Below are 12,571 nucleotides of genomic sequence, written 5' to 3' on the forward strand. Positions count from 1 at the left end.
GTAGAGAGAGAGAGAGAGATGGAAATTCAGTATATTCATATGGTACAAAAAGGTACCCTACATCTACAGCCATCTACACAGAGAGAGAGAGAGAGAGAGAGAGAGAGAGAGAGAGAGAGAGAGGATTATGTTGTTAATCCCTCATATTGTGTACTAATTACTACTTAAGTACTTAACTTAGAGAACAAAAGACTTCAGGAGAACACTTGAGAGAAGATTGAATTGAATTTATTAAACTGAGTACAATAGGTCTCTTATATAGGAGATGAAGAGACACATTTGAAGAGGCATGTCCTTTGACGAAAGGACATGACTTTAGACGAAAGGATACAACTTTAGGCTAAGGGATGTGTCTATTCGATGTAGAGGCACAACCATTCATCAAGGGATACAACCATTCGTCGAAGGGATGTGGCTATTCGATGAAGAGGTACATCCTTTGGCGAAGAGTCGCAACCAATCGAGGGTAGGGGTTCCCTTGGCTGGTTACTCTTTGCATCTGCACAACAGGAATCAGCAATGAAGAGAGTATCTGATACATACATACATCACAATCGTGACATTCCCTCCCATTTAAAATAAAACCCATGTATCAAATGATAGACATCCGTTTGTCAAAGAATTCCTGAAGAAGATTAGGGTACTGCTGCATTTCTTCATCTGTTTGCCAAGTGGAATCAGACTCATCCAAATCCATCCACTTCACGACAAGAAATTCTGTAGTCAACTTTCTTCTTGTTTCCTTCTGTCGCACGTCAAGAATTACTTCTGGAACAAGGATAATATGGTCATCTTCAATTTCGAGTACATATGAAGATACGTCTGGAATAGGCGAATCTCCTTGAACATACTGTTTGAGCCAAGAAATAAGAAAAGTCGAATGAACCTTCCCCCATGAAGGTGGAAGTTCCAACTTGTAACTGACAACTGAATTTTTCTTAAGAATCTTGAAAGGCCCATAGAAGAGGTCGCACTTTGGAAAAACGGACTTCACTGTTTTGTAGCGATGAGGTGCCACATACAACAAGACCAAATCTCCTTCTTGAAAATCTGCATGTCGACGATGCTTGTTGTCCTGTTTTTTATATTTTTGTTGCACATGGACCAATTTATCTTGAGCTTGCACAAGCACATCTTGCATCTCCTGAACCAACTGATCTGCCAATGCCACTTTGTGTTGTAAAACAAAGTTTGTAGGCACAAGAGGAGTATGCCCATATGCTGCTTGAAATGGAGTTAATCCAATTGCTGAATGATGGGAATTATTATAAGCAAATTCCACGAGTGGCAAATAATCTTCCCATGATGCCAAACGGGATTGAATGTAATGTCGAATCATTTCTTCCAAAATCTGATTGACTCTTTCAGCCTGTCCATTTGTTTGAGGATGATAGGCTGAACTGAATAACAAATTCGTGCCAAGAGATTTGAACAAAGACGTTCAAAAATGTCCAGTGAACTTTGGATCTCTGTCAGAGATGATGGTCTTCGGCAAACCACGCAATTTGAAGATATGTTGCACGAACAATGATGCCACATCTGGGGCTGAAGCAGCTTTCTTGCAAGGAATGAAATGCGCCATTTTGGAAAATCGATCAACCACCACAAGAATCTGAGCATTGCCTTTGGATGAACGAGGCAAAGTGGTGATAAAATCCATACTGATACTTTCCCATCTCTCATTGGAAACTAGCAACGGTTGAAGTAACCCTTGAGGAAGTTGTCGAGAGGCTTTCATTATCTGACACGAATGACAAGCTTTGACAAATTTGATAACATCTTGCTGCATCTGAGGCCAGAAGTATGTAGCAGACAAAAGTCGATATGTCTTGTTGATACCAGGATGCGCAGCATAAGGAACTTCATGATGCTCTTGAATGAGAATCTTCCGCAATGAAGTATTGTGAGGTACACAAATGCGATCAAAAAAGAACAGCAACTCATCTATGATGGTGTAGGCTGCAAACATGTTCATTTCTGCAGGACTTGGATTAGAAGATTTGAGAGCACGGAACGCATCTCCAAAATCTCTATCAGTCAAATACTCATTTTTAAAACAAGCAGGGATTTCCATTTGTACATCTGTGATGGCAAAATTAGTGGCTCGAGGCATGCTGCTCAAAGCATCTGCAACCACATTCTGAAGACTATGAACATATTGGATAATCATGTGGAAATTAGCCAAGAATTCAACCCATCGGCCTTGTCGAGAGTTCATAACAGGCTGAGTGAAAATGTACGTCAGAGATTGATGATCTGTACGTACAACTGAATCTGCTCCAAGAAGATAATGTCTCCAAGTCCGATAAGCATGCACGATTGCCAAAAACTCCTTATCATACACAGGATACCTGCTTTGAATGGCTGAAAACGATCTGAGGCATCTATCATTACATCAAAGGGCTAGGTGGGATCTGCAATGGCCAAGACCAGGGTTGTCGTCAAGGCATGCTTGAGATCATTGAAGGATTGCTCAGCTTCAAAAGACCACTGAAGTTTGTCCAGCTTTGTCAATTCTGTCAAAGGGGCAGCAATCTCTGAAAACCTATGCGCCTTGTTGTGATAAAAGTTAGCAAGTCCCAAGAAAGATCGAACATCTGAAATGGTGAGAGGCAAAGGCCAATCCACAATCGCCTGAATCTTCTTAGGATCTACTGCAATCCCATTAGCAGAAATGATGTGACCAAGATATTCCACATCATTCTTGAAAAATTCGCTCTTCTTCTTGTTGATGTACAGCATATTGGTGCGTAGTACTTCAAAGACAATCTATAAATGCTCTTTGTGATCGACCATAGATCGACTAAAAACCAGAATATCATCAAGATAAACGATCACGAATTCATCAGGGTCATGAAAGTGGCCGGGGCATTGGTTAACCCAAAAGGTATGACCAAGAATTCATAATGGCCATATTTTGTCCGAAAGGCTGTCTTGTATTCATCACCATTACGGATACGAATTTGATGATAGTCGGACTTCAAATCAATCTTGGAAAACACCTTTGCACCAAGCAGTTGGTCGAACAACTCATCGATGCGAGGCAAAGGGAATTTGTTCTTGATTGTCAGCTTGTTGAGAGCACGGTAATCAATGCAAAGCCGCATTGATCCATCCTTCTTTTTGACAAGCATAACCGGGGCTCCGAAGGGACTTTTGCTGGGACGGATGTGACCTTTGTCCAGCAACTCCTGTAATTGCTTTTGTATCTCCTGAGATTCAAAGTAAGAAACACGATATGGAGCTCGGGTTGGAGGAGGTTGACCTGAGATAAGATCAGTCGGGTGATCCACAGGACGACAAGGAGGCAATGTCGTCGGAAGATCATTCGGAAACAGATCTTGAAAAGACCTGAAGAAGGGTTGCTCCAAGTAAGCAGTTGTTGATGACGAGGCTTGAGATTGCTCACTAGTTTCTGCTTCTATCTCCCGTAACATGACCAAGGATGTTGTGCAGTCACGTTTGCGGATGAGGCGGTTGACTTGCAGGGCAGAAACAACAGTGATGGGTTTGGCACTGAAAAGGCCACGAAGTTCCAGCTCTCGACCATCATGGTATAACTGGATTGAATGAGAACGAAAGCTGATCACTAGATCATATCGATACAGCCAAGATTGTCCCAGTATCATGTCATAATGTGACAACGGCATCACTGAAAAATTAAGGTGATCTTGGTAATCTTGAATCTAGAACTAAAGCTGTTGCACATTTTTGTTACAATTAAGGAAGAAACCATCAGCAAGCTCTACGTGAAAAGCATCCACAAAATGTCGGGTCTGTAGGCGAAGCTTGTGAACCAAAGAAGTGCCCACAAAATTAGTGGAACAGCCACTATCCACCAGCACATTGATGGGATGGTCGCCAATGTAACCCAGAAGACTAAGGACCTGCTTGGAAAGATTCACCGGAACAGGGTTGATACTTTGGCCATTAAGCATCAGGGTACTGACAACTTCAGAAACGCGAACAGAACGAGCTATTTGTTTGTTTTTGTCTTTCACAGGAGGTGGGTCATGATCAGCATGGTGGCAACTGTCCACCTGAGAATTGCGCCAAGTGTTGGAGGGTTTAGGGCGCTGAGGACATTCATACCACCGGTGCTCGCCAGAACAAATTGTTCAAAGGCCTGGACGACTAGGTTGGGATGAAGTGGCACTCGATGAAGAGGTTTGCTGTCCTGAAGAGGTTTCTCGCTTGAAGTTGCGCCGATCATTGCTGCGACGGTCTTGTCGGGACTGATCTCGGTTTCGGCTGCTATAGGATTCGGTCTGAGAGGATCCTGCGTTTGACGCGGGAGCTTGCCCGGAGAAGCACGACCGGAAGGACTGTTGTCCAGAATATGGTCGCCGAGAGTTTGGTTGTCCAGGATTGGGACGTTGGGGTTGGCTAGTCCCATTGGGTCGATTCCGCTGGTAAGAACGGGCGCCGGAGGAAAAGTTCCTGGGAGGACGCTTGTAATCACTAATGCGCTCGACATACGAGATTGCTTCATCCAGGGTGGCAGGATTGTACTTATGGACTTCGTCTTGGAACGTGGGTTCAAGCCCGTCAATGAAGCTGTGAGGCTGGTCAGAGGGGCTAAGTGTCTATCTCGAGAGCCAGCACGGAGCCAGTTTGACTCAGGCGACGGAGAGAAGACCTAGCATGAAAGTTCGCATTGGCAGGCTCAAAAGTCTTGCGAAAAGCACGCCGAAATTTATCCCACGTCGGAGTAGACTTGCCATCTGAAATCCTGCCTCGCCACCAAAGGAAGGCAAGAGGGTACCGGCCAATGCCACCTTTTTATTTTTGGGCAATTCGGTATTTGAGAAATAAACCTCTATCTTGTAGAGCCAGTGATCGATTAACCGCTTATCGCAGCGGCCATTGTAGGGCTTAGGTAACTTGATATCCATCTTTCTTGTTTGTGCTGTGGTCATTAATTTATACAAAAGTTTGAGTTCAACATTGTCTACCTCGGCGGTCCGATCGGGAGGAGTTGAGGGATCATCTTGCTGGCCCACCGAGGATGATGATGATGATGTTGGAGAACGCGAACGACGCGCTCGCTGTGACTTCCTGGATCCCTCGCACTAGTGTTGGTGCCGTTGTTGCATGTCTTCCATTTGTGATCGCATTGATGCCACGCCGTCGAAAAAGACCCGTTGCAAGTCCTCCATCTGTTGTTGAAGAGTGGTCATCTGCAAGGCCTCCATCTGAGGATCGGCGGGTGACACGTTGTCGTGCGAAGTCAACATCTGGAGAACTCAGAGAGAGTACTGAGGTGAAGCAGGGAAAGGTCCACCCGAGATGTAGGATGGAAGGAACAACTGCTGGAGAGGCAGTAACGGGATCCTCGTACTCGAAGTCGGGGTCCTCCACTTCCTCGGGATCGTCCTCGGAGGTTACTTCGTCTGCTTCCATTTCTTCGTTTGGTTCCGCCAAAGAGCTGGGCACCGGAGATAATGGAGTATAATCGGGGACGAAGATCTCGCAGTAGAATGTCATAGGAGGGCACGTGGAGGAGATATTGCGGAGGCCATCTACAATGCACTCTGGAAGAAAGTGTGCTAACTGAGGGTACCGTGTGACAGAAAGTACTCGAAATGAACAAGGTGCAGTGGCTCACAGGTGAGGAAATTAGTCCAGATCGCCCAAGTGTCGGGTTTGGTTACATGCGGGCTGCTGACATGTATGCGGTACACCTGTGAGGCCGGGGCTACTGGGATAGGAGAGTCCGGGAGACTTGGAATCCACCCAACATCGGCGGGAAGTGGCACTGGTTCCACAGTGGGGGCACGAGGAGAGCTGTGTTCGGGAAGAAGAGCCTCGAGGATCTCGTCAATGTAACTCACGTAGGAGATGTGCACGTCGGGCTCCTCCGGAAAATTGTTCATGAAGCATTCACATAGATCACGAGAGCGCACACACAGTGTGGCGTGGGCAGAGCCGGGAGAGGGGATGCAGGCGAACGTGTAGTTGGCGGCATCCTGACAGTCGGGGGGAGGATGGTCGCCGAATCACCAACGGAAAGGGGGGCGCTTCACACCCGCGTTGAATCGCCAACGGAAGGGGGGGGTTTTGGCTCACACTAGCGCACGCCCCCTTTTTTTTATTATTAGAGACCCAAGTGCCAATGTTATTGATTTTTTTTTTTTTTGGTGTAAAGGTGACGGGGCCTAGATCACGTAGCCGACCGGAGGAAGGGTGCACCGCTTCGAAAAGGCGCCGCCAGCTACTATGCGAAGAGGGGGAGGGCGATCGATATTCGGCGGCGAGGGGCTCAGGGCCGGCAGTTGCACAAAGCGAGCTAGGGCTCACGACCTACAGAACGAGGTGAGGAGGAGGGGGGGTGTTCCATGCTCAGCAGGAGGGGGGGTTCCTGCCATGCAGCGAACGACTACCACCACCGGCAGTAGGGAGGGGGGTAATCCAGGTATGCAGCAAGGGTTCCCTCTCTGAAACACACACACTGCGTGTACGGGTGTGGAAAAAAAATTTGATTTACATCACCATGGGCAAAGATTTACGCCAAGTCCACCATCCCTCCGCTGCTTCCATACAACATCGAGAAGGGGGGTGGACGAGGGAGTGCCGCGGAGAGGGTGAGGGCTTCACAACCCACGGGTAGGAAAAACTTTGCTCTGTAACCACTGTGAGGATTATGTTGTTAATCCCTCGTATTGTGTACTAATTACTACTTAAGTACTTAACTTAGAGAACAAAAGACTTCAGGAGAACACTTGAGAAAAGATTGAATTGAATTTATTAAACTGAGTACAATAGGTCTCTTATATAGGAGATGAAGAGACACATCTGAAGAGGCATGTCCTTTGATGAAAGGACATGACCTTAGACGAAAGGATACAACTTTAGGCTAAGGGATATGTCTATTTGATGTAGAGGCACAACCATTCATCAAGGGATACAACCATTCGTCGAAGGGATGTGGCTATTCGATGAAGAGGTACATCCTTTGGCGAAGAGTCGCAACCAATCGAGGGTAGGGGTTCCCTTGGCTGGTTACTCTTTGCATCTGCAATGAACAGGAATCAGCAATGAAGAGAGTATTTGATACATACATACGTCACAATCGTGACAGAGAGAGAGAGAGAGAGAGAGAGAGAGAGAGCTGGAAATTCAGTATACCAAAATACTCCTAGTACTTGACCCACACCCAAAGGGGGAGTGAATGAGTCCAACAATGAGCACATGCGCCTATTTATAGGCCTTTGGACAAAGGAAGTACTAGCCAACTGCTGGTCGGCCAGCTGACTGGGCAATAAATGCAACTTCGCCTCACGACTTGTGCCCCTCCTGTAGCCGACAACTTTCCTTGCAGCCGACAGGACTTCTGGTACAGCCGACAACATCCATCTTGCCCCTAGGTCCTTCTCCAAGTCCAACGCTGGCCACTACTGCACCTCATGCTCCTAAATTCCAGTTCTTATCATCTTTTTCTGGCTACCCCTTCTAGACTAGCATCAGGATATGTCCATGGGCAAACATGCACATGACATCAGGCTGCACCACATGCAAAGAAATCGCCTTTCACTGTTGTCCAAGCTGTAAAACAGCCCACCAATCACCAACACAACCCCCCCCCTAGATTGCACCTGGACTCCGCGAGGAAAACGCAAGACAGGAACACCAGAAGAGAAAACGCTTGATGTACAGCAGAAAACACAGCCTCCAGAAGAAAACGCAGCCACTTGTAGCTTGCCCCTTGACGCCTATCCAGAAGCTTTGTAGCAGGGGCAGCCCAGAGAAGAAGCGCTGATGTGGAAGACACTTCGGAGAAGAAAAATGCAGCCACCTGTTGAAAAACACAGCAGCACTTCTTGCTCTAAAAAACACAGATGAGGGCCGGAAGGGGTCGCCGAGAGGTGGAGAGCCAAGACCTAGATGTCTGATATCATGTGAAAGTATGCGCAGGCGGAAGATCAACATATAGACAAAGTAGAGAGAGTCAGAGAGAGTAGGCAATGATCAAGTTCTATTGTCATGGCATGAGATTACAAGGGGTTGAAGCAGCTAGCAGATGGGCATTACACAAGATGCGCTGGGAATGAATTGATTACAACAAGTGGGAGAGAGGCCCTTTATATAGGGAGGTCAAGAGCTGGCTGACAGCAGCCCACGACCTAGTAAAGCTGGGAAAATACATGTCTGTCAATATACGGTCCAGATCCCACACTAGAGATGCACATAAAATGCTAGCACCCACCACCCAAACTAGCGGTCTAGTCCTCCACCCTAGAGGGGATGAGTGATAGATCTCAATTTATTTTGCGGGCCATATGTCACATGCACACCCGTGCCATGGCTTAATCTTCAGCATGAACATTCTAAATCCCTGATCAGTCAATATCTTAGTCAGTATCCTAAGAATCATTAGCAGTAGTATAAGCATCATCTTCAGTAGCATCAGCAGCACATCAACATAACCCTCAGCATGGTCTACAGCATCATCATCATAAGTAGCACAGCACCATCATATGCATCATCACCCACTTCATGGGAGTTCACAAGGTGCTGTCAGCTGGCAGCCAATGCTCCATACTGCAGTCCGCCATGGGCTACAAAAAGGGCAGCATGTGTGGGCAGAAACCAGAGATATAATCAGCATTTAATTCAGTAATTAAGCCAGGTTTTGTCCAAGCATCAGGCCGACAGAGAATCAGCTGGCCAACTGGCATCCCATATTCATATATAAGCATAACTCATAAAATCAGCAAAGAATTCAGTCATTCAGTCATCATTCATTCATAGAATCAGTAAAGCATCATGTAGAAGGGCCATGGATCAACCCTTATGGGCTGACCACAAGCCTCAGACATGTACAAGCATAAGCCACCTTTTGGTACCATATGAATAAAGAAAACCTGAGAGTACCACGTGCAGAGTGGAGGCACAGCACGCGAACAAAGGCCACCACCCCCCACCCCTCCCCCGCGGTCAATCTTGCAAAATGTTTATCAAACTTTCTCAGCAAATATGAGAAGCAAAGAGTTGTACATTGGATGCATTGACGATTGATAATACAAGTTCTCATGTGGCCCAAGCAAACAAACAACAAAAGGAGAAGAAGAAGCAACAACTCAAAGACATAGGCAAAAAGCTAATCATGAGAGGATTATCCCCTCTCAGAGAAGAACCAACAGAAGAGACAACACAGGAGAAAATCCAACAATCACCACCACCATCAAAATTGAGTGACAAGATGAATATAATGATGTAAAGAATTGATTCGACCACTCAGAATATTCTCACAGCATTGGAAAACAGCAAATTGTGTGATGAAGGGCTATTTAGCCCTACATAGAGGAGTCGATTAGACCCCAACCCACTATGTAGGATATTACACTGCCACAGGTAGCGTGAGGAGCAGAAGGGCAAGAATTCATTCCAACACCCCCCTAGATGTGAAGCCCGATGCCGAGCAAGAGCCGACAAGGCTCTGATACCATGAAAGAACACATAACCATAGAGTACCACACACAGAGTGGAGGCGCAACACTCGGACAAGCCTTTATCTTTGGAGGCCGTTGAGGCTGTCCAAGCAGTGGGCCATCTCAGTGAGGCTGTCCAACCAATGGACAATCTCAGCCAACCTAGCCCCAAATCCAAAGGTTGCAATACACCTCGAAGAGAGGGGTAATCCTTTCACAAGAAACGTCAAAAATAACACCTTTCGAAGAGGCAAGAAACTTCAAAAATAACACCTTTCGAAGAGTTATAGAAATTGGCAGTGTATATCTACAGAAGGATAGGGTTGTCCAAAATTTTGAGAAAAGGTTTTGAAGAAATCTGACCCTTCCATCTTATGTCTATGGATCTGTGACCATGATTGCATCAACATTTTATGTTGGGTATCAAAACTTCATATAGGATAGTGGCAGAGGTATTGTAATATTTCAATACATATAACACTAACTTTGCTCGAGAGTGCTTGGGTAGAGTGATGCGGCAATATGACATGGTGTTGTGAATCTGTTTCATTTCTCCTATTTCAGGATTGCATACATTTGCAATGCCGCCATGCTGAAAACTTAATGATGTTTAATGCTTGTAAAATCTGAGCCCCCTCTCCTCTGGATGGTTTTAAACCCAAAGTGCCAGGGCCCAGGCTGGGATTGCAGGTAGCCTGGATCCGGGCCCATGTGGTTTTCTTTTTTTTTCATTTTTTCTTTTTTTGGCGGGGGGAAGGGGGGGGGGTGGGGGGGCGGCAATCCACTTGTGCGTGTGTGGGACCAGACGTGGCCCACTGTGATGGTGCCTGCTTCTTTTGGGAGGGGGCAAAGATGGGAATGCCAAATCAGAAGCAGGCAATAAATGAGAGCCTCAAAGCTCAATTCTAGGCGTCTAAAATGAGCTGAGGAACCTCAAATGAAAGCCAAAGAAAAAAAAAAGGGCAGTAGCTAATCATGGACCAGATCTTCATGGTGAAACAAGAAAAATCAGTTAATGGGCACCTAAAATCATCTTCCAACCTATTCTAAACAGAAAACTGAGAAGGGAAGCAAGCTAAGGGGCGAAATTCCACGAATTTTACAGAGAAGACCTGAAAGGGCAAAGAGAGCAAACATGAAAATACAGACTAACCTTTGGCTCGTCTTCCTTGCTCCTCGCGCTGACTGACGAGATCTCGCCATCGTTGTTGGAACCCATCAGAGATAAGATTAGATAAAAAGTTAGGGAAAAGTGAACAGATCTATCCGTAAACTACGTAGCTAGCTCTGCAACTCGGGGGGACCAGACACTGGCAGGTCTCTCTTGACTCTTTACCTATACAGCTGAGGTCAGCAAGGTCCTTCACTCAACTTGAATTTTTAGTCGAGTAGATTTTTATTTTTATTTTTTGCTTTTTCCACCACGGAAGTTGCATCTCCACTTTTTGGAACGTGTGACATAGTCCAAACCTCACATTAAAATGTGTAAGGTCCAATTTCCACAAAACTAAAACTAGCAACCAATTGTGTGATTGTGTTACAATGCACATGTATATATAGTGTTTACATCAAAGATTCTAATCAGCACACGTATGCCTTATTACATCTACGTGCGGTTCATTAATGTGAATCTGCCTAAAATGATAAGGGTATGTTAGCTACCGGCTAACTCCTAGTGTGTCAGCTGAACGGCTAGCATCAAAAGTACAACCAACCTGGCAATTTCAAAAGGAAGTTAATTTATTTCCATGCTATTGTCCAATAGTTTCTTGTTTATGTACTATATTTCTCTTATGCCATCTTCGCTATTACGGATCTATACTTACATAAAGGGAGCCAACAAACCTGACTTCTATTCCACTTTCTGGCTCGCAAGAGATGTTGAAGTGTAGCCAATCACCTGCAAACTTGTTGCTTCGGTAATAACAAGGGCCATCTTGGGTATTACGAATCGATACTTACATAAAGGGAACCAATAAACCTAGGTTCGATTCCGCCCACTAGCCCACAAGAGATGTTGAGGTGTAGCCAATCACCCACAAACTTGTTGCTTTAGCAACAAGTGCTATCTCATCTATTATGGATCGATATTTACATAAAGGGAACCCCAAAAAATGGCACTTGTTCATAAAGTAAATAGTGATCAACCTAGGAGAAAATAGAGTTCAAACCATTCGAAAATGAGTGTGTCAAAGTTTTATTTTCATAGTTCTAATTTCATACTGCTAAGCTCGTAAACCATTATCAAAATCCACTCATCTACACACAAGAACCAATTGAATTACACTTAGATGCGCTTGCAAATACAACTAAAGGCTCCCCTCCCCTCACTTGTTGCAACATAGAGATAAAGAGATTGCTCCAACAACATAGCCTTCGTACTATACTTGTAGCATTGAGATGTGTGTGTGTGTGTGTGTGTGTGTGTGTTATTAATGTCTACGAAAGACCCAAAGGGTCTATGAGACCCAAAGGGTACCATAGGGTCTATGAGACCAAAAAGCTGTTACATGTGATCTATGATGAAATTGGATGTGATTTGAGAGAAGAGAAGAGAGAGAGAGAGAGAGAGAGAGAGAGAGAGCGAGAGAGAGATGTATCATGTTTCCTTACAACCTCCCACTTAAGATCTATGATGAAATTGGATGTGATTTGAGAGAAGAGAAGAGAGAGAGAGAGCGAGAGAGAGATGTATCATGTTTCCTTACAACCTCCCACTTAAGATCTGAAATCCTAATGTGACGAGGACTCATGAGGGGGGGGGTGCTAGGTACTTACACTATAGCATGACAACTAGAGAGAGGCAATTGCATCCCAATGCTAAGAGGGCAAGCCTAGCAACAAGTAGACGGCAAAACCATAAGGCAAGCACCACAGACATTAAGACCCGATTTTGCAACATGAACATTAGTAGTGAGGAGAGCATTTAAGCACTAGAGAGAGAGAGAGAGAGAGAGAGAGAGAGAGAGAGAGTTCATCACATGCATGACTAGAATCAAACATGCCTAAAGAAGACCGTATATTTTTTTGTTAAAATATGGGGTCTTGACTCCTAAAACCTTTTACAAAAATTTGAGATGCTAGCATATTCCTCTATTATTTTTTAATCGCTTGGAGGGGACCCTAGAGGTCCTACAATC

The 12,571-nt window shown here is 45.2% G+C and overlaps 1 protein-coding gene across 1 annotated transcript in view; it reads right to left on the reverse strand.

Annotated features, from left to right (window-relative positions):
• Positions 1–10,782, reverse strand: part of LOC147630262 (uncharacterized) — a 50,831-nt gene extending 40,049 nt beyond the window's left edge. The window contains exon 1 of the mRNA XM_086810104.1: positions 10,585–10,782. Coding sequence (XP_086666230.1) covers positions 10,585–10,650 — 66 coding nt within the window. The 5' untranslated portion in view covers positions 10,651–10,782. The remainder of the gene's footprint in view (positions 1–10,584) is intronic.
• Between the last annotated feature and the right edge of the window lie 1,789 nt (positions 10,783–12,571).

This window comes from Cibotium barometz, chromosome 16 (assembly GCF_041138505.1).
Source record: "Cibotium barometz isolate CiBa-2024 chromosome 16, ASM4113850v1, whole genome shotgun sequence".
Lineage (NCBI taxonomy): Eukaryota > Viridiplantae > Streptophyta > Polypodiopsida > Cyatheales > Cibotiaceae > Cibotium > Cibotium barometz.